Genomic DNA, 27312 nt, shown 5'->3' with positions numbered 1-27312 from the left:
AGCTTGCCAGAGCTCACAGGATCTGGCCTAGCCAGATACCGATTCATCACAGGACCCTATTGACTATAATGGGATCTGGCCAAAACCCAGTACTTATGCAGGACAAAGACAGGATCCCATTGTAGTCTGTTGGGTCCTGTGCTGAATATCAGTATCTGGTAAGCTGTTCTCTACTAGAACAGCTAAAAGGAGGTGTGAATCTTCTCCAACTCTGCTGCCAAACAGGCTGCTGGATCAGTTTAAAGGGGTTCTCCACTTTTGCTACATTGATGACCAATCCCATAGCTAATCAGATCAGTGTGGCTTGTGCCTTCTCTTCTGTTTACCAGCTCACCACTAACATTACAGAGGCGAGCAGTTTAATTAATGCTATGCAGTCCCTTTGACTTCAATGGGATGGGCCCCTCCTATTCAATTGAATAGGAAAGCCTTTTCCATTGAAGTGAATAGGGATGGTGGAGTTGTAGTTACACTGCTCACCTCTGTAATGTTAAGTGAGCTGGTAAACATGAGAAAAGGCAGAGCTCACACATGTGCTATGTTCTCAAACAGCTGATCGGTGGGGGTCAGCTCCCACCGATCTGATGTGGACGACCCATTCAGCAAAAGCAGAGAACCCCTTTAAATGGAGTGAAACTACTGCAAGTTGTCTCATGCAATAAGCCTTATTCTGGTTATTTTCTAATATCACACAAAGCAGCAAAAAATAAAATGATATATATTCCAGGAACATAGCCATGGGTTCTCTTGCTCTAAATGTTTCAGAGTAGGGCTTTACCCAAATTCTCCTTCAGCCAACCTATGGCAGAAAGTTTCAGCAGTACTCACCCTTCTGATTCCATAATCTTGTGAGCACAGGACTGCATGCCCTTCCGCCATGGTCCCAACCAGATGGGCTTGTGTGCCCCTATTCAGCCGCATGTACATTATACATCTGAACAGGAACAGACAAGATCCAATATCCTTCTGTGGCACTATTGATGCCAAGTACGGCTAAAACTTAGTTCCACAGGTAAAGCCCCAGAGAACCCCTTTGCAATAATAGACAATTTCCATGTAGGAGTAGTGGAGAAATATTTTTTTTTAATAAAAATCTTGACTCAACTCTAGATATATGGCTTACCTGGATCTTTTGTGCTGGTACCTGGAGATACCGTCCACAGAAGCTATACTCATGTCACCAGCATCTCCCTCAAAATGGCTGATAAGGAACATAGTTTTGGGCTCAACCTCCATTCACCCCCCCCCCCCCTCCCCCCCATGCATTTGGGATTAGCAGATCCTGAACATGCAGCAAGCACAAACCCATGCTTCCATAATAAAGAAGAGGACCGACACTGATGTAAAGGGGAATTAGAATTTATTTTAAAATATCACAATGAAAAAAAAAATTAAACACAACTGAAGAAATTTAGAAAAAAGTCACCACAGAACTAGACCATTAAAAAAGTATTTACAGAAATGCACACATTCTTGAGTGACAGTCACACCAGAGCACTCACAGCTCACATCCTGAGAAGTCAGCAACCCTCTGGACACCTCAGGGGAGGAGGGGGTCCAACATGTGCCCCCCTCATCTGGCTACATAGTCAATGACTGATGGCAGTCAGCCGGTTACAGTTCACCTCAGCAGGACATGAGTTTCTGCTTGAACACCTAATGAGGGCAGTGAAGATCATGGAGGGAAACGTTCGGCACACTCTGGTCTGTTCACACAGGACCCAGGGCTGTGGTGAATGACAGGTGTAAAAAAAAGGGCTCAGCGTAGTACAGTCTATGGAGGAGGCTTGCGCGCCCCCGTTACTCCTCCTTCGGAGGCTCGGTGGGGGTCTCCGTGCTGGGCACGGACTCCTCGCTCTGGGGGGTCTGCTCTGGAGGGGTGACCACGGGCTCGGGCTCAGCGGCTGCCTCCTCCGCTTCTGGGCTGGGCTCCTCTGCGGGGCTGACGGGCTCGGCATTCTCACTGGTGGACTCGTCGGGCTTAGCAGCTTCTTCGTGCTCTTCCTTGGGGGCAGTACCCCCCTCTTCCCCAGCAGGGGGCGCCTCCACAGCCGCGGCGTCTTTCTTGGTCTTCCTGAAAGGCAGCTTGAAGTTCTTCTTGAAGGAGAACCTCTTCTTCGCCTGTTTTCCTGGGGGCTCCTCTGGTTTCGCCTCGCCATTAGCTGGTGGGGCTTGTTCGATAGCCTCTCCGGAGCCCGCCTCATCGGTAGTCACCGGCTCTGCAGAGCCATTGGCAGCGGCCGTGTCCCCGTTAGTCTTCGGGAGGGTATCACCGTTTGCCTTTACGTGACCGTTTTCCTGGAAAAAAAGACATCAATTAGCTTCACATTTCAACATCGAAGGGAATTCACTTTCACCTCAATTTTTTGCATTGAACCCATAAAATCCACCAATTTCAGCCGCGACAACCCAGTCAGCTGCAAAGATAACCACACCCCTCCTAGAGCTGGATTTCAATGGGGGCTTCGTGATGGGGTGCCCAGCATACAGACCCGTATGGAAACCATACGGAGCCCATTTACCTGGAGCGATAACCCAGCCAAATCCTCGCCCCCATAGCAAACAGTGCAACGTATGGAGCTAAGCATCTTCTTACCTGTTGCTCCGCAGTCTTACTAACGGCGGTGTCGGCGCTCTGGCTCTTGGACTCGGTGCTGCCCATGTCTGCTGGCTAGGCTTTATCAGTAATATACGACCGTAACGCTAGGATAATCCACGGAGCGTCAGTGCCTCGAACACACAACCCGCTGCAACCAGCAATTGTTCGAGCCCTCAGCCCTCCCTTCTCTTTTATATAGCTGTTCAGGGGAACGCTCCAGCCAATCGCAATGCCGCAATCTGCAATGGAAGCGAGGGCGCAACCAATGAGAAAACGAGGGGGCGGGGCAAGGGGTGAGGGCGAGGTCCTTGTGTATCGCACAGGGCAGTGGTGAAGTGATTTGGGGTAAATGGTCCCTTCATGGGGAGGAAGTGTCCCTTATAGAAAATGAAGGGAAGATGGAGAGAGGAGGACGTAGGGATGTACAGTAAATGGGAAGTGTGGAGACGAGGGAGCGGGGGTCTTTCTGTGTCTCCAGGAGAGCGGGTCTGACTGTGTATTCGGGGGAGGGGGCTCAATGGCGGCACAGAGATAGCGAAGCAGCTGGAACACAAGATGGTGTCGAGGAACCAGGAAGAAAACCCGTAGAGGAAAATGAGAGCTTTCCCTCCAGCTGTTGCTGAGCCATAGTGAGGAGTGTGCAGGAAAAGTTCCCGGCAGATAACGCATGTGTACGTGACTGAGAACCGTCTGAACATGTAGGAGACATCAAAGTGATGACACATGTTCTAGATCTGCGTCCAGATAGCAGAACACCAAGAAGTTGGGAGGGGGGACCAAAATCGCACATTCCAGGGGTTAACATCTGAGGAGATGCGGACACTTCCTGTCTCTTTAGGTCTGTGGGATAGATTTTCTGAATCCTCGCTAGCGTCAGACTGGTTTCAGCTTAGACTACTTTCACACTGGCGTTTTGGCTTTCCGTTTCTGAGATCCGTTTCAGGGCTCTCACAATAGGTCCAAAACGGATCACTTTTGCCCTAACGCATTCTGAATGGATAAGGATCCGCTCAGAATGCATCCGTTTGCCTCCGTTCCGCTTTGGAGGTGGACACCATAACGCTGCTAAACTGAGAAAAACGGATCCGTTCTGACACACAATGTAAGTCAAAGGGGGCGGATCCGTTTTCTATGACACAATCTGGCACAATGGAAAACAGATCCGTCCTCCATTGACTTTCAATGGTGTTCAAGACGGATCCGTCTTGGCTATGTTAAAGATAATACAAACTGATCCGTTCTGAACGGATGCAGATGGTTGTATTATTTGAACGGATCCGCACCAAACGCGAGTGTGAAAGTAGCCTTAGGCTGCGTTCAGCCAGAATAAAAACATCATGTAATGTTTTTTGTCAAGCCAAAACCCGGCATTTGTGCCAGAAATAAAACAGATCACTGCCAGACCTTATTGCAGTCATTGGGGATCCAGCTGTGAAATAGAGGATAGAACAGCCTACCGGATCTCCTAATGGAGATGTGAACGAGGCTTAGAGGTCACAAGAGCGGGCATACATGAGGATTTGGGCACTTGGTCTAATGCCCCGAAGTCCACTGTTGTCCTGTGACATGAAGATTGCTGTCACATTGCTTCCAATGATTGTTGATGGGGTAGCACTGCAACCCTGACCATATAGTCGCCAAAGCGGATGGATCCTCATAGACCATAATGCAAGCTACAGGCGACTGCCGCTTGCCTCAGACTTCAAGTGACTTGTCTGAGACTTGACGTCACACTACCAAAGCTGCGGTGTAGCCCTAGTCTAAGGGCTCATGCACATGGACGTATTTTCTTTCCGTGACCGTTTTTCTTGTGGACCATATGCGGAACCATTCATTTCAATGGGTCCACACAAAAAAAAAGTTACTCCGTGTGCATTCCCTTTCTGTATGTCTGTTCTGCAAAAAAAGTAGAACATGTCTTATTGTCTGCATTACCGAGAAGGGTAGGACTGTTCTATTAGGGGTCAGCTGTTCCGTTCCACAAAATGCGGAATGCACATGGACGTCACCCGTTTTTTTGCAGACCGCAAAATACATATGTCGAGTGCACATCTGGTTACGGTAGTGGCCTCCATCGCAGAATCCAGCAAAGAGAAGGATTAAATACCTCTGCATGCAATGGTATTTTGTCCAGAAAATGCAGGAATGCCCATTACGGTGAATGGGATCCGCAGGCAGTGTGACGATCTGCTGCCAGCGAGCAATGATTTAGTATGGAGACGAGCAATGACATTAACAATCACTCCTCCCCATTCTGTGGAGGAGATCACTGCATGTAATAACATCGGTCTCCTCCACTAACGAGCAGGCGATTTCCGGGAAAGGAGCGCTTCCCTCCTGACAATCGTCTGCTACATCGCTAGGCCCTTTTGGCCCATGAGCTTCAGTGCCCAGATCACTTTTAGACCGTCAGTGTTGGCATGCATTGCGATAAATCTGCACTGATGAGAATGATTCTGTGTGATTGAACGCTGTATAAGTAGTTCAACATACCATGTAGTATAATTTGTGTGCTTGCATGTATCAATAGAGGTATATTCACAGAACGCAGATTTGTTGCAGACATTTCTGTGTCTGCAAATGAGTTCTGTATATCTGAATAGGGTTATATTTTTTTTTATTTTTTTCAGAAAGTGCATGGATTTCCTCAAGCCCCACTCAGATCATGGGGACAGTTACTGAAAGTTGTGCAGCAAATCCGCCATATGTGACTAAGGACTGTATTAGGCCTAGTGATAGTTGAGTAGATCATGGTAGGAACGCTTGTTAGCGATCATCTGCCTGTGTAATACTGCCACCAATTACATGCTTGTTCACCGGGCATTAGCAATCTTTAAAGGGGTTCTGCACTTTGTTTTAAACTGATGATCTATCCTCTGGATAGATCATCAGCATCTGATCGGGGGGGTCTGACACCCGGGACCCCTGCCGATCAGCTGTTTGAGAAGGCAGTGGCGTTCCAGCAGCGCCGCGGCCTTCTCACTGTTTACCGCAGGCCCGGTGACGTCACGACTAGTATGACTGGCCTGGGCGCGGCTACGCTCTGTTCACTTGAATGGAGCTTAGCCCCTCCCAGGCCAGTGGATACTAGTCGTGACGTCACTAGGCCTGCGGTAAACAGTGAGACGGGAGCGCCACTGCTGGAGCGCCACTGCCTTCTCAAACTGCCGATCAGATGCTGATGATCTATCCAGAGGATAGAGCGTCAGTTTAAACAAAGTGCAGAACCCCTTTAAGGCTACTTTCACACTTGCGCTTGATCGGATCCGTTCTGAACGGATCCGATCATATTAATGCAGACGGAGGCTCCGTTCAGTACGGATCCGTCTGCATTAATAACTTAGAAAAATTTCTAAGTGCGCAAGATGCCTGAGCGGATCCGTTCAGACTTTCAATGTAAAGTCAATGGGGGACGGATCCGCTTGAAGATTGAGCCATATGGTGTCATCTTCAAGCGGATCCGTTCCATTGACTTACATTGTAAGTCTGAACGGATCCGCTCGCCTCCGCACGGCTAGGCGGACAGCTGAACGCTGCAAGCAGCGTTCAGCTGTCCGCCTGGCCGTGTGGAGGCTGAACGCCGCCAGACTGATGCAGTCTGAGCGGATCCGCTCCATTCAGACTGCATCAGGGCTGGACGGAAGCGTTCGGGTCCGCTCGTGAGCTCCTTCAAACGGAGCTCACGAGCGGACCGACGAACGCTAGTGTGAAAGTAGCCTAAGCAGGTTAAAAAAATCATTGTTTGCCAGCGGTAGATCATGCCATCTAATCACAGACTGCTGTCAGCAAACAACTAGTCGGTATGGACACGAGTGACGGCTTTAGCGATCGCTCCTCCTCATACTGTGGAGGAGATCTCTGCATGTAATAGCAGCAGTCTCCTTCATTGATGAGTAGGCGATTGTCAGGAAGGAGCGTTTCCTTGCCAACAATCGTATGCAAAATCTTGCAGTGTAGTACAGCCCTAAGTGTATTCTACATTCCTGAACATTAAAGTTGCAGCACCAAGAAGGAAAAGTCATGTAATTATGGAAATCACAGGATTGATAGACATGTTAATGATATGCAAATGATAAAAAATATTCAAAACATCTTGATTTATTCAGTATCAAGTATGGGTGCCATACACAGAAATACATGCACTTTTACACCTTTGAAGAATGTTCTGCCATGCTGAATGCACGTGGACACTCAAATCATCGAGATCCGCTGCTGGAAGATCCCTTTACAATTGCCAACCAGTGACGTCCCAGATGTGCTTGATGAGAGACAAGTCGGAGATGTAGTACGTTTAAGGCCCCATTCACACGTCTGCAATTCTGTTCCGCATTTTGCGGATCGGAATTGCGGACCCATTCATTTCTGTGGGGACAGACTTTGTCCCGCTCGGATCTGCACTTCCGTTCCGCAAAAATATAGAACATGTCCTATTCTTGTCCGCAATTGCGGACAAGAAAAGGCATTTTCTATATAGTTCTGGCAATGTGTGGATCCGCAAAATGCGGAAAGCACATTGCCGGTGTCCGTGTTTTGCGGATCCGCAAAACACATACGGACATCTGAGTGGAGCCTAAGGCCTCCTGCACATGACCTTATGGCTTTTTCAGTGTTTTGCAGTCAGTTTTTCTCGGATCCGTTTTTTGTTTCCGTTGTGTTTCCGTTTTTCAGTTCCGTTTTTCCGTATAGCATATACAGTATACACTATTTACATAGATAAAATTGGGCTGGGCATAACATTTTCAATAGATGGTTCCACAAAAAACGGAAGACATACGGATGCATTTCCGTATGTGTTCCTTTTTTTTGCGGAGTACATTCCATTTTTTTGCGGAACCATTGAAATGAATGGTTCCGTATACGGACCATATACGGAACGCAAAAAAGTAAACAGGCCAGTAAACAGGGGGAAAAAAATGGTCGTGTGCAGGAGGCCTAAGTCACACCGGCTGCTCACATTAGCACAAGCAAATTGTGGCCTGGCAATGTATTTTGAGGCAAGGGGCAGCGGTGCCCCTAGCCTTTCTGCTGCCTGAGGAAAAAATTGAAACAATATGCCAAATTATCAACCTAATCCCTGCCTTTCTGTTAAGACATATTTGGAAAACTTTACATACAGCGCCACAAAACATAAAAGTAATACAGCACCACATAACTCTTACATCCACTGATGTCTCCTCTGATGTAGATGTTCTCTTCCTCATCTTCTCCATTCAGACCATACCACCATGATGACTTCTTTTAGCCATCTCTTGGCTCTGCAGAGTTTGACAAACAGAAATCTTAGTTTCCTACTTTTCCATCATCCTCACCACCTTTCGAACACCCCAATACTGTGCCCCACTGTGCTCCCCAATACTACACTGCAGAAACAGTCCCCCTGAAAATATTAGTATAACACAAATAGTGCCCCCTTTAATACTGTTTGGCACACAGTAGCCTGAAAAAATAACTGCACCAAGAAAATAGTGTGCCTGCACCAGTACAAAAAATACCTCCTTATAATGTGTGGCAGTACAAAAAGTATCCCCTTACCTTTCAGATCAGACCTATATCGGATCTCAAATCAGAACCCCATATCACACCTCATATCTGACCCCGATATCAGACCTCATATCGGACCCCCATATCAGACCTCAAATTGGACCCCCATATTAGACCTCAAGAACCCCAAATCAGACCCCATATCAAATCTCAGATGAGACTCCCATCAAACCTCCATGTTACACACCCCATATCAGACTTTCAGATCAGAACTCCTGTAGACATCCATGTCAGACCCCCATTTTAGACCTCAGACTCCCTTTAGACCTCCATGTCAAACCCCCATCAGACCTCAGATCAGACCAAAAATAAATAAATTCAATTACCTCTCCTGCCAGGGGCGGATTGGCCATAGACCTTACAGGTATTTTCACAGCTCAGACAATAACCTGTCAGAAGGTTTCATTTGACAAAAGTGGTATAACAAAAGACTACATTCTCACAGACTGCCACATCTAAAACATAGCCTTTAATCTCATATATTTAAAAGAATAACCCATATACCCCAACATAATAACAAAACAACAGAGAATAAAGAAAAAACAGATAATATTATGGCCAAATTTAGGGAAGTAGACCGGCATGGGTGTTGACTGATAAATATCTGCATGCCGTGGACTCATACCCCCTCAAACACAGCTTGAAGGAAGGGCACCAAAAGTGGGCCCAAAATGTTGCAATAAATTTCGGGAATGTACCACTGGTGTTGAAATTTGAATAAATAAAAAACTGAACATTTGAACATCATCTTTCTTGTGTGCTGTCTCTAAACTTAATAGGAACAATTTATGTAGATTTCTGCAGTGGAAGGAATCAACTGGGACGAAAGCCATTAGTGGAGGAGTGCTGTGGTCTTACTTTGATTTGCATCCCCCTATACCTAATGCCCTGCCTACAAACGGAATGGAGACCCCGTATCGGGAACCTCCTGTACACCATAGGATGGCCCTGATGAGGGGATAAAAAAATAAAACTAATATAAGTTGGTGTAAAAAAGGATAAATAGCCCAAAAATCAAGAGATTATCGAAAGTACCAAAAATAATATACCAAAATCCTATACCTCAAGGAAAAAAAATTGTATATAATGAGCGAAAAATGAAAAATATGTTTTTCAAAATATTAATCATCAACTCCTTATATAGAAAGCAAGGTCAATAATAAATGTGTTTGTATAACAAATTGATGAGAAATAGAGTATCTCATAAAGATAGTATCCCTGTCCCAACGCGTTTCGCCCCTCCCTGAGCTATTTCACTTATGGGCACGCAAGTATACATACTGTATATACCGCTATTACATAGGCTTGCATAGCAGTCTTACATTGGATCTACACTAGGAGGGGGATAGGGGAATCATTTGGTGCGTGACTGTTATCTTTGTTTATGATTTAAAAGTATTCCTTTGCCTCTTTAAATATATTATCTTTAAACAGGAAATATATATATTTATATGCCCGCTGATTGTTTGTTCATCCGAATAACTTTAGTTGAATTATTTAATTTATCCTGTTATGCATTTTTGCTTAAGACTTCTTGTAAAGGTGATTAGAGCCCCTGTATTGAATGGGCGAAACGCGTTGGGACAGGGATACTATCTTTATGAGATACTCTATTTCTCATCAATTTGTTATACAAACACATTTATTATTGACCTTCCTTTCTATATAAGGAGTTGATAATTAATACTTTCAAATACATCTTTTTCATTTTTCTCTCATTATATACTATTTTTTTTCTTGAGGTATAGGATTTTGGTATATTATTTTTTATTATTTTTAGTACTTTTGATAATCTCTTGATTTTTTGGGCTATTTATCCTTTTTTACACCAACTTATATTAGTTGGTTTTTCATCCCCTCATCAGGTCCATCTTAAGGGTGTACAGGAGGTTCCTGACACGGGATCGCCCCTATTCCGTTTGTAGGCAGGGCATTAAGTATAGGGTGAGACCTAGGGCGAGTACCCCAGATATTTATCAGTCAACACCCATGCCGGTCTGCTTCCCTAATTTTAGCCATAATATTATCTGTTTTCTTTATTCTCTGTTGTTTTGTTATTTTGTTGGGGTATATAGGTTATTCTTTGAAATATATAAGATTAAAGGCTATGTTTTAGATGGTGGTAGTCTGTGAGAACATAAACTTTACAGGAAAATTTCCCGGTGGGCCGATGCACAGGGGGCCACCTGAGCCCTCCTTACAGCCGGCCAGTGAAGGTTTTTGGGGATGTATTTTGCGCTACTGGCAGTATTTTGTGATGGACTGTGGTATTATGTGCCACAATATGGTATAGCTAGACCTGCCTTCCATCAGTTAGAACCCAACTACAAAACGGGGCCACTTTTAGTATTTTTTCCTGGGCCACTTTAAGTTCCCAGTCCGCCCCTGTCTCCTGCTCTGCAGGTCTGGCGGTCTCTGCTGCTGTCTCACTTACTGCAGTAGTCCCGTTTTGTATGGATGTCTCCGGTTATGGGAACAGAGCCTGTGTCTGATGTACGTGAGTATACCATAGGGTTTTATTCACACGCTGCATTCTATGTGGCATTTTTGACAATCACTGCAAGTAGATGTTACTTTAAGGCCTCATGCACTCGACCGTATGCAATTTGCAGAGAATGGACCCTAATAGGACATGTTCTATTTTTTTGCGCAAGGAAAATACAGACATATGGAAACGGAATGCACACGGAGTTACTTCCGTTTTTTTGCGGACCCATTGAAATGAATGGTTTCGCATACGGTCCGCGAAAATAACAGAATGGACGGGGAAAATAAATACGTTCGTGTGCATGAGGCCTAAAGGTGTTGTCTACCTTTTATTATGCGACAGCCACCCACACCCCAATGATTAGCAGTTCTGTGAGAGGGGGGGATGTGGGGTGTCGGGACCTATTGAGGTCCTATCCTGAGAATAGTTCATCCATTACAGTGCATTTGGAAAGTCCTCGGACCTTCTCACTTTTTTTCACATTTTGTTATGTTGCAACCTTGTGCTAAAAAAAGAAATGAAAATGAAAGTTTTCCCCAATCAGTCTGTACCCTGTATTCCCATAATGAGAAAGTGAAACCAGAATTTTAGAAAAGCTTGCAAATTTACAAAGCCTCATCCAGATGAATAGAACTGATTTCCAGATCCCAAAACGTCTGCAACAAAATCTGCCACTTCTGAAGATACCTTGCTACATCTGAATGGGGATTTACAGAAATCCGGCCCAACAGAAAGTTTCTACAGTGATTGCTCAGTAGGTTTCTTTGGGGATTTTTAAAAGTGCTAAATAGCGTTACCTGCTATTCATCACTGCAAAGGAATGTATAAGTAACATTACCTTCTTTTTTTTTTTTATACAATAGAAGTCAACAAGCAGATGGATCCTGGAGCGTGCCATCCATTTGCATATGTTTGAACAATGTTGTGGATTCGTCTCAGTTTAAGAAAAGCAAAACACCTTTACTTCCTCTTAAAAAAAATGCAAAGAGGATAACCCAAGGCTGATCTGGTAAGGATCAAAGTGTATACTAAACATATATCAAATATAATCTTTTTTCTGTAGGGGTCATTAAAGGGGTATTCCCATCTTGGACATTGGGGTCATGTTGCTAGGGTATGCCCCCAATGTCTGATAGGTGCGGGTCCCACACTTCTGGGACACACATCTATACTTAGGTGGTCATTAACTATCCAGAAATACACCTATAGTATTTCTGGCTCAGATTGCGGTGCAAAGGTTATTTGTGCTGCAATCTGCGACTTTTCTCCGCTCACGCTAGGTCTAAAAAAGTGGGCGGAGAAGGGGACGGGCCAACAGTTATGTTCAGGTCTGCGCCTCTTCATAACTTCGGCAGATCCACCGCCAGATATAGGGGTTATTAATAAATGACCCCCTTAGAACAGAGAAGGTGTTTTTGGTAGTGCCATTGAAATGAATGGGAAGCGCACCACGCAAGTGCGGCCACACCTCCATTCACTCCTATGGTGTTTATGGAAATAGCCAGTGATCGACTATTTTCATCAGTTCCATAGAAATGAATGGAGAGCAGCTGTGCATGCGCAGTGCGCCCTCTGGGGCTGTGCAGGCTCCATTTTAAGGCCTCTTTCACACGACCGTATGGCATTTTCAGTGTTTTGTGGTATGTTTTTTACAGATGCGTTGTTCCATTTTTTGTTTCCGTTGTGTTTCCATTCAGTTTTTCCGTATGGCATATACAGTATACAGTAATTACATAGAAAAAACTGGGCTGGGCATAACATTTTCAATAGATGGTTCTGCAAAAACAGAACGGATACGGAAGACATACGGATGCATTTCCGTATGTGTTCCGTTTTTTTGTGTGGACCCATTGACTTGAATAGAGCCACGGAACGTGATTTGCGGGCAATAATAGGACATATTCTATCTTTGAATGGAAAGGAATTACGGAAATGGAATGCATATGGAGTACATTTTTGCGGAACCATTGAAATGAATGGTTCTGTATGCGGACCATATACGGAACGCAAAAAACGGCCCATAAACGAAAAAAAAAACGGTTGTGTAAAAGAGGCCTAAGTATAGATGTGGGTCCCAGAGGTGGGACCCGCACCTATCAGACATTGGGGGCATATCCTAGCGATATGCACCTAATGTCTGAGATGGGAATAACCCTTTAAACTGATGTAGTAGAAGCAGAAGTAAGTCTAAAAGCATTAAATAAAAGAAACATAAATGATCACTACTACATCTGTGGCTACCTTAGGGGTGGCTTCACGCAGCAATTTATTTGAAAAATGCCATAGCAGTTTTTTTTTTACCAAAGCCAGGATCCCGTAGGAAAGAGAGGTTTCAGACTGCGTTCACATTTAGCTCTATAAAATCCTCCACATACTAGGTAAAAAAACACTGCTGTTTCTGCCCTGGTGTTCCACTTTTGATGCCATGGAACTGTTCACACAGTTTAGCCCCACTGAATGGCGCTAAACCACAAACAGACACCGGCCAGCAGCTTCTGTCCAGCCACCGCGCCAAGAAGGGACCTGGCATGGTCGTGGCTTTGTGGCTTTAAGTGTGGCTCAAAAAATGGGAGGCGAACACCACGCGGACACCGCTGAAATATTGGCATGATATCCGCACAAGAATTCCAGCGGCATAAACTGCCGTGGAAGTGGGCTCTTTGTCTTTCAGTTCCATTCACCTGAATGAGACTTGCAGAAATCCATGTGCTTGCTGCCCCATCGAAATTAATGGAACTAATTTTTAGTCGCAGAATTTTCTGCCGCAAAAGCTGCTGCGCGTGAAGTCGCCCTAAATGCACCTTTACAGTAATAGCAAAGTGGATGAGATTTTAAGAAATCTCATCCATATGCTGTGAAAAGAAAATCTACTCCCCAGATCAATTCATGTCACATAGGGTGCAATGTCCCAGGGATCAGACACTTATCCCTTAGGCTCCATTCACACGTCCGTGGTGTGTTGCGGACCCACAAATTGCGGATCCACAACACACCAGCCCGGCACCCCTATAGAAATGCCTATTCTTGTCCGCAGCTGCGGACAAGAATAGGACATGTTCTATCTTTTGCAGAGCTGTGGACCCGAAGATCGGGGCCGTACTCCGCAATTGCGGATGCAGACAGCACACTGTGTGCTGTCCGCATCCATTCCGTCCCCATAGAGAATGAATGGGTCCGCACCCGTTCCGCAAAATTGCGGAACGGATGTGGACCCATTTTGCGGACGTGTGAATGGAGCCTTAGGGTTTGTTCACACGACCGTTGCCCCTCCGTTGCCGTATTGTGTCCCGCATACGGCGGGTCCGCAATACACGGGGCACCGGCCATGTGCATTCTGCAAATCGGGAGATGCTGTGCGGAATGGAACCCTACAGAGTGCTTCCGTGGGTTCCATTCCATGCCTCCGCACCGCAAAAAGATAGAACTTGCTTTATCTTCTTGCGGGACGGACGGATCGCGGACCGCAAAACACACAACGGTCGTGTGCATGAGGCCTTATTGGGAGTCATTTATTAGGAAGCCTATGCCAGTCTTTGGTTGTAAGACTCACTTTTGAGACTTTTTAAACACCCTTGGGAGTGGAGAGGGCGGGGGTGGGAAATTTACTAACATTTACCCCTGTAAACATGTGTAAAAGAGGAGTGAAAACTGATCCTGTTAGGAGCTGAAGTAGTTTTAATTCTAGGCGCACAAGCTGCTCCTCGTCAGTTCCTCCGGTAGCACAGGGACAGGGGCATAAAAAAGCTGGTCTTTGATAAATGACCCCCTTTGTAGCAACCCATAGCCAGTGAAATTGAGTCCTATGTAAATACAAAAAAGATTTATTTCATTATTTAATCAAACTGAGGTTAAATGGAAGATGAATTTTTTTGAGCTTGTATACCACTGTCGGGCATTCAAACATATACCCTGGACAGAAAGTTTAGCTGGTTGCTAAAAGCAGTGTGAATCCAGCCTTACTGATTTACAGTTCAATGGGAAACTCCAGTTTTGACGGAAGTTTCCCTTTAAAGGGGGGGTTTCCATTTTATGTAGATGAATAGGCTTGTTTTGCAGATCGGATGTGGACCAAAACTACGTCCGTGTGCATGAGCCCTCAGGGTACAGACACACTCTCAGGTTTCCTGATGCATTTTTGGAAGCCAAAATCAGGAGTGGATCATAAAGGAAGAGAAAGTAGAGGGCAGATATGACCTCTCTACTTTATTGGCTTCCAAAACTGCATGCAGAAACCTGACCGTGTGGCCGTGCCCTTAGATATGAAGGGAAGTTAAATGGATTTCCCCATCTGGTGATCAGCACAGAGATGTGTGGCCGCAGCAGAGATTTGGTATTACATTGTCCCATGAGTCCACCAGGGTATGAGACACTCTTCAGTGACTTTCTGCTCTTGCTAATGGGGGAGGGGGATCCCAGGCAGAGGATCTCCCCATATGACATCCATATGCTTTAATTTAATTATGACTGTGGATGGGGGAGATATATTGAGTGGGTAGGAAAAGGAGGAGAGAGACAGCGGATAATGAAATACAGAGCTCTGAAAGACAAGATAAAATACAAGAAAAAGGAACAGATGAAGGGGCATAATAGTCATAGTCCTAACATATCCAGGATGCTGCTGATTATAGTCAGCCTAAGGCCTCCTGCACATGAAGGTGTGCTCCCCCATGGCCATGCTGTGGGCCGCAATGCACAAACACCGACCGTGGGGCAGCCGCAGCGGATTGCGGACCCTTTCACTTTAATGGGTCCGTGATCCGTCCGTTCCGCAAAAAGATAGGACATGTTCTATCTCTTTGCGGAAAGGAAGTACGGGACGAAACCCCATGGAAGCACTCTAGTGCTTCCGTAGGGTTCCGTTCCGCACCATTCCGCATCTCCGGATTTGCGGACCCATTGAAGTGAATGGGTCTGCATCCGTGATGCAGAATGCCCACGGAACGGCGCCCGTGTATTGCGGATCCGCATATGAGGTCCGCAGCACGGGACACCTACGGTCATGTGCAATAGACCTAAGGGTCTGGCTACACAGCAAAATTTCATGTAATGCATTTCAATGGTGTCGCTATGGGACATACTAAATGCAAAAAATCCATTCCACATGTGGCATGTCGCATTGCGGCACCATTGAAGTACATTATGCCCCTTTGTGTCGCCATGCACCTGGACCCTTAATGGGGAAAAGTGGCAATACCAGGCACAAGGCATCTGGTAGAGTGGCGCTGTTTCTGGGAAAAACTCCTCTAACTAGTTATCTATCTGCGTCCATAGGACAAGATCACTACTGGATGTAAACACAAATGTTTCCTTTCACTGACAAGAAGCAGAAATCTTAGCAATAGCAAGAATGAAATGTTTATTATATAGCTAAATAACGTTTTATTAAACTATAACATTGCATTGCTAGATCATCCAAGGACAGCATTCACGCACCAAATATGTGATACCTGTGAGGACTATTAGGTACTGTCGACATCATTTATGCTTTTTTATAAGGGCAATTCCCTGTTGCATAAATTTAAGTAAGTGTTTCTGGGGATTTACTTGTGACATCACCCGAATTCCCTGAAATGCCCTGTACTGAATGTGGAAGCACTTTTAGTTTTGCTTTCAGCTGGCAATTGGATACAGAAGAACTAGGCTGTGCACACAGCTACATTATACAGAGCTGTGCGTGTAGTAAGGTGGATTTACAAGGCCTGAATATCAGGAGCGACCATTCCTACGGATGCTCATTCACAATAATCTGCCCGTCTAAAGGCGCCGCAGATCAACAAACGAAACGTAGGAACGCGCTGTAAAACGCTCAGGTCTGAACCCAGGGTTAGGCCTCTTTCACACAAGCGTGACGGATTGTGTCAGGGTGCGTTCAGTGAAACCATTTCGCAAGCAAGTTCAATCAGTTTTGTCTGCATTTGCGTTCAGGGTTTCAGTTTTTTCCACGCGGGTGCAATCAGTTTTGATGCGTTTTTCACTCACGTAAAAAAAAACTTGAAGGTTTACATACAACATCTCCTAGCAACCATCAGTGAAAAACGCATCGCATCCAGGTTACATCTGGATACAATGCGTTTTTCACTGAAGCCACATTCACTTCTATGGGGCCAGGGCTGCGGGAAAAATGCAGAATATAGAACATGCTGCAATTCTCACGCAACGCAGAAATGAATGGGCCAGGATTCAGTGCGGGTGCTATGTGTTCATATCACGCATCGCACCCGCGCGGAAAACCCACTGTGAAAGGGGCCTTAGTGTGTTGTCAGCAGAATTTACCAAGAATGGCAACCCTCTAATGTGTATGTGGCGCTCCCAAGAGAAGGGTCAGGTAAAGTGAATATTTTCACCCAATCCTTTAGCTGCCTCCAGAAATGTCTGGCAGCGGCTTTTGCCCCATTGAATACATATACACGCTCTACTGAATCAAACGCGTCCGTGTATGGGGGAGTCGGGAGAGGTAGCTGTCGGACGAACGATCATACGACTGACAGCTAGTGAATGTGTATAGTCGCCCTTGGTGTATTCCCATATGCTTCCAGTTGTCATAGGGAAATCTTTATGTCAAATCCAATATGAATTTGACAAAAATAAAACTGTGGCTGGCCCACACCATGCCATTTGTATGAAGCTATTCTCCCCTGAAACAATTCCTCCATGTGCTTTAGTACGGGCTTCATGCTGATTGGAGTTTTTTCTGTCTGATTTTTGACTGTATTGTCAATGGTTATAATGCTCCAGTCCAAAACGACAGCTAAATGACCAATCCGTTATGTATTTATCATGTTATTCTTTGCAGAAATTCACATATATACGCAATGAAAACCTGCACATAACAACATTCAAACTATAGAGAGATATCAAAAACAGTCATTCAAATAAATCAGCTGCTGCGGTAAAAAGGTAAAAAAAAAAATACTCCAAACCACAAATCCTTTGCCTGGCGATAGCAGATACAGACATTCACAATACAGTCTATAATACCGAGATTGAATGATTTGTAAGGAACAAGTACATTTCCTGTGCAATACAGTATGTAAGAGAAACAGTTAAAAAAAAACTGCATCGTAATTGGGCACGCATAGACTTCTATGAGGCTCCATTGTACTGCCTTGTGCCTCTGATTGCATACAGACTGTCTTTCTGTCTAAGGCCTCATGCAAACAACCGTTTTTAGGGTCCGCATCCGAGCAGCAGTTTTTGCGGCTTGGGTGCGGAGCCATTCACTTCAATGGGGCCGCAAAAGATGCGGACAGCACTCCGTGTTCTGTCCGCATCCGTTGCTCCGTTCCGTAGCCCCGCAAAAAAAATATAACATGTCCTATTCTTGTCCGTTTTGCGGACAAGAATAGGCATTTCTACAATGGGCCTTCTGTTCCGTTCTGCAAATTGCAGACCGCAAAAAACGGAACGGTCGTGTGCATGAGGCCTAATTCTGTACAAAGCCGCTTAAAAAATACTAAGAAATAAAGAATACTGATGTATTCCCCCCTAGGGGAGAAGATCTCTAGGGGAGAAGATCTCCAACATACAGCAATTGATGGAGCACCATATGTGTTTCACCCTGCAGCGTCCTGCAGAAGACACTTCCATGTTACAGTCCACAGTGCTCAATGTGCAGCCCTCCTGGTGCCTCTGTATTCTCTGCTTATAGGGGAACACCGATTAGTATTTCACCATGAAATACTATGAAAAAATGAATACCGGATCCGTTTTTCCGGATGACACTGGAGAGACGGATCCGGTATTTCAATGCATTTGTCAGATGTGTCGGATCCCTCTGACAAATGCCATCCATTTGCGTGCCGGAATCCTCTGCTGCAAGTGTGAAAGTACCCTTATGGGTGTAAAATTACTGGCATAATTATAGCTCATATCTATGCCAGCTCATAGGTTGTGTAGATTGATTGACTCTCTGGTGCACGGAGGGCCAGATATGCACCCAACTTAGAGCTTCGTAATAAGTAAAGTGCCCTCTCACTCCATTGCAGGATCAGATTAAGACTGGCGTATGAAGCGCCAATCTTTGTGTGAATGAATTCCACATTGCTTGTTCGCCAAACATTTGGAGTCTTGCAGACTATTCTCCATACTACTAAGTGTCATATAGGAAAGCAGTTCTAGGCACTTCATGTGCCATTGTATGCTGCCTCCATATGGCATGCTGTGGGGCATTTTATATTGTCCGATTTATTTTGCATGTAGTACAGTAGGGTGCTAACCACCTCTACTGGTGCTGTGGGAGGGCTAAGGTTGCCAGACACATGTCAAAATGACAATGTCCACTGCTTGGAATTACCATAAAAAGTTCCTGTAAATGCAGCTTTATAGGTTTTTGTCTGTCACCCTGGATATTTGCTGTCCTGCTATGGGATGAGTTATTTTCTCTGCATGCACACGACCGTAAAAACACGGATGGCGTCCGTGCGTGTTCCGCAGTTTGCGGAATGGCACGGACTGCCTTTAATATAACTGCCTACTCTTGTCCGCAAAGCGCGGACAAGAATAGGACAGGTTATTTTTTTTTTGCGGGGCCACTGAACGGAGCAACAGATGCGGACAGCACGCGGAGTGCTGTCTGCATCTTTTGTGGCCCCATTGAAGTGAATAGTTCCGCCAAAACGGCGGCTCCGATGCGGACCAAAACAATGGTCGTGTGCATGAGGCCTTATAGTTATTATTATTATTTAAGCGCCATTCATTCCACAGCGCTGTACATATGAAAAGGGTGCACATACATAATACAGACTAGTCAAAACTAGATAGTTCATTTTGTTTGCATTCCAATATGTTTTCCAGTCCTACTTTAGATAAGTTTTTTATGTTTAATTGCCTTACCTTTCTACCTTGCCGCATTCACTTTGATAGTGATAACATGCAAGCTCTGGGGGTCTGTTTACCGTTCACAGCAGGGGTCTTTGGGAGGGACCATTTGCCCAGCATTTGCATTTGACTAGATAGAGGCATAGGTAAACCTGCCTAAGGGTATATCTACAATCTAATTATCACTTCTAGCTTCAAGCACAGGGCAGAATTATGTTTAATTCTTGTGTTAAAACTGATAATCTTTTAAATGGGGGGAGGGGGGGGGGTTCTACACTATCTATTTACATTTGATTAATCTTATTAGCTTTTAGATAATTAGATAACATTGACATAAATGAGTCAAAGCAATTGATATCAGTTGACAATATGTGTTGCCATTGTAACTGAGGGCGGATGTACGGATTTACTGAACGCTCTTTCCCGATATTAGGCCTGTGTAAATGTGCTGCCGATCACCCGATGAACTAGCAAAATACTCCCTCAACGAGTAAATGAATCATTGATGTGGCCATCGCTCACCAGGACAATCTGCTCAAGTAATTAAGCCCTTCCGTGCTGTACCCGGTTTTATAGAAGGTCACTGAACCATGGTATAAAACAAGCACTTTTACCTTTTTGAGTCATCTCTATTTCCACATAGATTGTAAGCTCTTGTTAGCAGAGCCCTCACTCGCAGTTTGTTACTCTGTAATGTCCCCTTTGAAAGGTGCTGCAGAATATGATGGCGCTATAAGTAAAGAATAGTAATATGATCTTTGTCTGTGGTGCTGAACAGTTGGTTCCAGCTATTCATAATCTGCTCTCTTGGTTTTAACACATATCATTGGTTCTTCAGCATTTTTACTCAATATACTGCTAACGTGTGCTGCGAGCTCCTGCAGCAAGCTGGAAATGGAGTGTTCAATTTATGGGGGCACAGGCCTCTCTACTGATCTGACACTGAGGGTACTATGTGGGCAGAGTATGGGGATATAATTAAACATTACATGTCAGTGTCATTTGGGTATTCCATGGGAGTATTAGGTGGCCATTATATGGCAGTATTATTTGGACACTAGGGTGGCATTAAATAAGAGGTGAATACAGCACTATGAAGGCACAGTATGGGAGAGCTATTTGCACTGTGTGCTATTATGTAGACTGTATATGTTAGTAATATTTGAACACTGAATGCCAGTATATGGGTATACACATGTTGATAAGTGCATATACAGTCATGTGAAAAAATTAGGACACCCTTTGAAAGCATGTGGTTTTTTGTAACATTTTTAATAAAAGGTTATTTCATCTCCGTTTCAACAATACAGAGAGATTAAAGTAATCCAACTAAACAAAGAAAACTGAAGAAAAGTCTTTTCAAGATCTTCTGTAAATGTCATTCTACAAAAATGCCTATTCTAACTGAGGAAAAAGATAGGACACCCTTGCCCCTAATAGCGAGTGTTACCTCCTTTGGCTGAAATAACTGCAGTGAGACGGTTCTTGTAGCCATCTACCAGTCTTCGACATCGGTCTGAGGAAATTTTACCCCACTCCTCAATGCAGAACTTTTTCAGCTGTGAGATGTTTGGAGAAGAATAGATGTAGATAGATAGATATTGCATAGGTAGCTATGAGAAGAATAGCTGTATAGAGATAGATATTACATAGATATGAGACGAATAGATGTAGATAGATAGATATTTCACATACAGTACAGACCAAAAGTTTGGACACACCTTCTCATTCAAAGAGTTTTCTTTATTTTCATGACTATGAAAATTGTAGATTCACACTGAAGGCATCAAAACTATGAATTAACACATGTGGAATTATATACATAACAAAAAAGTGTGAAACAACTGAAAATATGTCATATTCTAGGTTCTTCAAAGTAGCCACCTTTTGCTTTGATTACTGCTTTGCACACTCTTGGCATTCTCTTGATGAGCTTCAAGAGGTAGTCACCTGAAATGGTCTTCCAACAGTCTTGAAGGAGTTCCCAGAGATGCTTGGCACTTGTTGGCCCTTTTGCCTTCACTCTGCGGTCCAGCTCACCCCAAACCATCTCGATTGGGTTCAGGTCCGGTGACTGTGGAGGCCAGGTCATCTGGCGCAGCACCCCATCACTCTCCTTCAAGGTCAAAAACCCCTTACACAGCCTGGAGGTGTGTTTGGGGTCATTGTCCTGTTGAAAAATAAATGATGGTCCAACTAAACGCAAACCGGATGGAATAGCATGCTGCTGCAAGATGCTGTGGTAGCCATGCTGGTTCAGTATGCCTTCAATTTTGAATAAATCCCCAACAGTGTCACCAGCAAAGCACCCCCACACCATCACACCTCCTCCTCCATGCTTCACGGTGGGAACCAGGCATGTAGAGTCCATCCGTTCACCTTTTCTGCGTCGCACAAAGACACGGTGGTTGGAACCAAAGATCTCAAATTTGGACTCATCAGACCAAAGCACAGATTTCCACTGGTCTAATGTCCATTCCTTGTGTTCTTTAGCCCAAACAAGTCTCTTCTGCTTGTTGCCTGTCCTTAGCAGTGGTTTCCTAGCAGATATTCTACCATGAAGGCCTGATTCACACAGTCTCCTCTTAACAGTTGTTCTAGAGATGTGTTTACTGCTAGAACTCTATGTGGCATTGACCTGGTCTCTAATCTGAGCTGCTGTTAACCTGCGATTTCTGAGGCTGGTGACTCGGATGAACTTATCCTCCGCAGCAGAGGTGACTCTTGATCTTCCTTTCCTGGGGCGGTCCGCATGTGAGCCAGTTTCTTTGTAGCGCTTGATGGTTTTTGTGACTGCACTTGGGGACACTTTCAAAGTTTTCCCAATTTTTCGGACTGACTGACCTTCATTTCTTAAAGTAATGATGGCCACTCGTTTTTCTTTACTTAGCTGCTTTTTTCTTGCCATAATACAAATTCTAACAATCTATTCAGTAGGACTATCAGCTGTGTATCCACCTGACTTCTCCACAACGCAACTGATGGTCCCAACCCCATTTATAAGGCAAGAAATCCCACTTATTAAACCTGATAGGGCACACCTGTGAAAGGAAAACCATTTCAGGTCACTACCTCTTGAAGCTCATCAAGAGAATGCCAAGAGTGTGCAAAGCAGTAATCAAAGCAAAAGGTGGCTACTTTGAAGAACCTAGAATATGACATATTTTCAGTTGTTTCACACTTTTTTGTTATGTATATAATTCCACATGTGTTAATTCATAGTTTTGATGCCTTAAGTGTGAATCTACAATTTTCATAGTTAGTCATGAAAATAAAGAAAACTCTTTGAATGAGAAGGTGTGTCCAAACTTTTGGTCTGTACTGTAGATATGAGAAGATGTATAGATGATAGATATAGATATTGCATAGGTAGATATGAGAAGAATAGATGTATAGAGATAGATAGAAAAAAAAAGAAATATAGATATTACACAGGTAGATGTTAGAAGAATAGATGTATAGAGATAGATAGATAGATAGATAGATAATTCTACTCTTACATGTACATACCCTGTCAAAGTATAACTTTAGACCTGCCTTGAACACTAACATGTCATGTTGATGGTATAGCTATAAATGCAGCAGCCATGTCTATAGGCAATGTACCAAGTGTCTGTAGGCATCAGGTGGATATACCGTATCTAGCTAGACAACATGGTAATAAGTGTAATAGTGTATCCAACCACAGGAGAAATCATGGTTGACTAGATTGGAGTTTCAAGTAAAATGTTCTTGGAAAGAATGGGTTCTGAAAGCGTCTAGCTACAGTAATTCACTTACACAAGCATTGGCTGCTTTTCAGTTTGGATAGCAGAGAAGAACTGAACCAGCCTAGTCATATGACGTCTAACCACAGTATGATCTACCAGGTGCTTCCCGCGTTCTCACGTTTCCTAGCTGTATGGCAATATGTACAAATGCATTGGGTGTTTCCAAGCTCTCGGCTCGTAGGTCATCTGGAGGGCATATGTACTAAGCATTTATATAGCAGAGATCTGTATAGTAATAGCTATCCATGGTCTATGCATCTAGCAGAGCAGGTTGGTTCTGGAAGTACATTAGCATGTGCTAGTAAGGGAGGACACTATAAAAATCTATATGTGTTCTATGCAGAGCACCGGCATCTAATGTCACTCTATATAGCGTCCTATATGTCTTCTTCTACGCTGGTCTCTCTGCGCTGCAGGGTACATGTCTGTCACCATGGTAACTGCAGCACTGCTCTAACATAGAGATGCCCCGTCCTATCTTTATCACCCAGTCTAAGGTTTATGAAGACTAGTAAGACGGAAATGCTTCTGATAAAATACCGTAATAAAGCAATCTCATGCATGCAGATAGACAACTGTCCTCAAAATAATGCTAGGAAATCAGCGAGCAGCGGGGAGGACAGGACAAGCGGAACACATCTTGTTAAAATGTGCATTGCATGTCTGATTGTGTGCCTTTCTTCAAATCAATGTGTTTGTCTGGGTGTAAGTCGCAAACTCATTACCTGAGAGTCGTAGAGAAATGTGTAAATAGTTGTAATGTGCTAATTGGAAGCCTAAACCTTATTATGTCTTGTATATTGTCTGCCGCCTCGATAGATGTCTGGACACAGTTCTTATTTGTGCCTTTTAAATATGATAGGATGCCAGAGTTGCTTATTTCTCACGGTGGATTTTCTGCTTATTATGTCCTTTCTTTCATGAACATTTATAGACTGTTTCCAAGGGGCGGAATACATTAAACAGCTATCGTTTAGTAGTCCTCTGCCATCTGAATGGGGTTGATTCTGCAGCATGTGCATGGATTTTTCCTAGCCCGGTTAAAGGACTATTTCCATTTTAATGCCATGTTACAGCTATGCTTACCCTCTCTGGCGCTCCCAGGTTCTGGCGGCTCAGACCTGCCAGTGTTTCGCTCCTCCTTCCCAGCAGGCCTTGCCTTGAGTAGCTTTGTCTCTCCAAACAGGCTACAGCTCCATTCTTGCCAGCTAGACCTCTCTCTGCCCATAGGGCATGCGCACTGTTAAAGGGCCAGTACATGCCTTATTTTTCCCTAGCAAATGGCAGGCTAGCCTGGGGTACTTAAGGCACTTTCCCCTATGGGAAGATACCTAAGCAATAGGTTCTAGTCCGCTAGTGTCGCACAGAGGTGTACTGTTTCTACTTTCAGCTGTCTGTGTACTGACTTCTGCCTGTTTCCTGGATTTGACCCTTTGGTGCCTGACCCGGCTTCTGCCTGATTTCCGCTCTGACCCCGAGCTACCTACTCTTGGACTGTTTATTACATTGCACAACTCTGCCTGCCCTGATCTCGGCTTGTCTCTGACTACGGTTTTTGCCTTATCCCTCAGTGCTCTACACCGATGTCTCTTAAACCCTATGAGTAAGCAGTCATTTGAACAGAGACTATTTCAAGAGGTAGCAGCCTAGTGGTTCCCCTGCAATGAAGTCCAGATCTCTGTACAGGGATAAACACCTTACGAGGTAGCCCCAAGTCAAATCTCTTCAGATGACACATATCTACATCCACTTCGTTACACATTAGTCTATTGCCTGCCGACAATTTAGTGTGTATGGGCGTCTCTTAACTCTCCACCAACAAATGATGTCAGGGGAGAGAATATTTTCACCTAATCTTTTTGTTCTTCTCGGAAATAAGCTTCCATCAGAGGTGTCTAGCAGCAGCGTTCTCCCCTATTCTCATTGAATACACATACATGTTTGGCCGAATCGAATGTGTACGTGTATGGGGAAGTTGGGAGATAGTCTGGGGAGAAAGCTGTTCAACTGACAGCTATTGAATGTGTATGGCAGCCTTTAGCCATTCATGGCTGGGATCAGAACACCTGTCTTATGCTGCGGCTATGGGTGGCTGCCGTTATGGAAACAGCCATGTGGACTGAGATACTCTGTTTCCATAACTCCTATAGAATTGAATGGAAGCTATCGAAACATCACTCTGGCCACCCCAGGCCATGACTTGAGATGGGGATTCTGGTCTGAGCCATGAATGGCTAAGATGGGAATACTCCTTTAAGATGTATTGAACAGTCACAGAAATGTCTGCAACTAATCTACTTCATGTTAGCATATGCTAAAGAATCTAATAGACCTTATCGTGACCTAAGGTATTACATCTCGAACAGTGCTGTAGAGTATATTATAGAATTTCTTACTATTATTCATGGAATGTTGTCTTTAATACATGAGCATTCAAAAAAATAAGAAGGGCTGGCTACAGGGTAGAGTCAATTTCCCCGAAGTTCCCTCGATGTCATCAGCCACAGTTTGCTGTTTACAGAAGTCTATTGTCTGCAAATGGGACCAAGACTAGAGACGACTGTAATTAGGCCAATCTGTTCAGGGAGTTGTTAAATTTCCCCCGTAGCCAGCTCAATAGTATTGCCCCTTGGTTAAAGAAAGAAACAAAAAGTGAAGCTAGCTATAGAAAAGTCTAACTTCCTTGCCAAAGGTCCCTCTGAGGATCGGAACAATTATCGGAACGAATGTTTCGTACAAACGTTCATTCCCATAAAGTTGTAAAACTGCCCTGCTACATTGGCAAATGATGGGGAAATAATAAGTGCAGCTAAAAAGGGTTTTCTGAGATTTTAATACTGATGACCTTTCGTCAGGATAGGTCATCAGTACCTGATCGGTGGGGGTCCAACAACTGGGACCCCCCGCCATCAGCTGTTTGAGAAGGCACGGGCATTCCTGTGAGTGGCGCAGCCTTCTCTCAGCTTACCAAGCACAGTGCTGTACATTGTACAGCGGCTGTGCTTGGTTTCACAGCTCAGCCCCTTTCACTGCAATGGGGCTTAGATACTCCTAGTCCATGCGACCGAAGAACGTGTTGTCACTGGCCTAGGAAAACCTGTGCAGCATTATTTGTCCGGCCACTTCTCGGCATATTTGCCAGGATGCAGCTGGATCTCCACCGGCCCCCATTATAGCGAATAGAGCCAGACGGAATTTCAGCAGCACACGGTTGCGCACAGCAGAGACAGATCCGGCAGGCATCGGCTGAAACCTGTAGTGTTGATCCAGAAGGCAAAATAAACTCAATTAGGTATTAATATATATAATTTTCTGTCTTGAATTAATCATGACAACTTCCTCTAGCAGAGAGGTCCGTAGTCTCACCACTTTTAAATTGGCTGTTGGCCAGCTATGTCACTTTAGCTGTAACTTAATTTTTATTACATTTTAAACCAGTCTTACTTACAAAACACACATCATGATATGATGGCAAGTGCAGAAATGTATCATTACAACAAGGTATAGTATTGTTTTACATTTATACTCCTGCCAAGGGTGTCATATCAATTCAAAAATAACAGAAATAAGACCTATGTTCATAAACTTAAGAGATACTCATTATAATGATATCAGAGTACCATACAAGATGTACCTTTCACCCTACTAAGGACCCATAAAATCAAACTATTATTCGCATCTATGGGACTGAATAAGTCTGTTTTTTGCAACTACAGATGAGCAAAGTTTTGAAAATTTGATTTGGCAAGTTAGGCAAGAAATCTGATTAGTTTCAAATACATTTATCACAACTCGCTATAAATCAGGTATACCCAGGCCAGAGCAGCCATGCTGCGGGTAGTTTGTGGCCATGCTGCGGTGAAGAACTGCACGGCTATTTAGCTCATAGCTGCCTTTCATTCAGTAATGAAGACCGCACTGTATAGTCCTTCTTCATTGTTAATAGCGGTGCAGCACCTTTAAAAAGGGGCTGTTGTTGGTATAAGGTTTGGCTGGTTAGGTTGGGGGGACAATATACAAAATATTGCTGTTCTGGGCTGCAATCTCCTGCAGGTTATTTGACAGTAAACACAGAATATTAATCAGCTCTGGCATAA

The 27312-nt window shown here is 44.3% G+C and overlaps 1 protein-coding gene across 1 annotated transcript; it reads right to left on the bottom strand.

The window, feature by feature from the left end:
* Positions 1-1343: 1343 nt before the first annotated feature.
* Positions 1344-2769, bottom strand: MARCKSL1 (MARCKS like 1). Its single transcript, XM_044286524.1, has 2 exons — positions 2597-2769; positions 1344-2298 (listed from the first exon to the last, which is right to left on the bottom strand). The coding sequence occupies exons 1-2, from the start codon at positions 2660-2662 to the stop codon at positions 1801-1803; spliced, it is 564 nt and encodes a 187-aa protein (XP_044142459.1). The 5' UTR covers positions 2663-2769; the 3' UTR covers positions 1344-1800.
* Positions 2770-27312: the final 24543 nt, after the last annotated feature.

This window comes from Bufo gargarizans, chromosome 3 (genome assembly GCF_014858855.1).
Source record: "Bufo gargarizans isolate SCDJY-AF-19 chromosome 3, ASM1485885v1, whole genome shotgun sequence".
NCBI classification, from domain to species: domain Eukaryota; kingdom Metazoa; phylum Chordata; class Amphibia; order Anura; family Bufonidae; genus Bufo; species Bufo gargarizans.
Note: the sequence above shows the minus strand (reverse complement) of the source record. Positions and strands in the feature narration are given on the sequence as shown.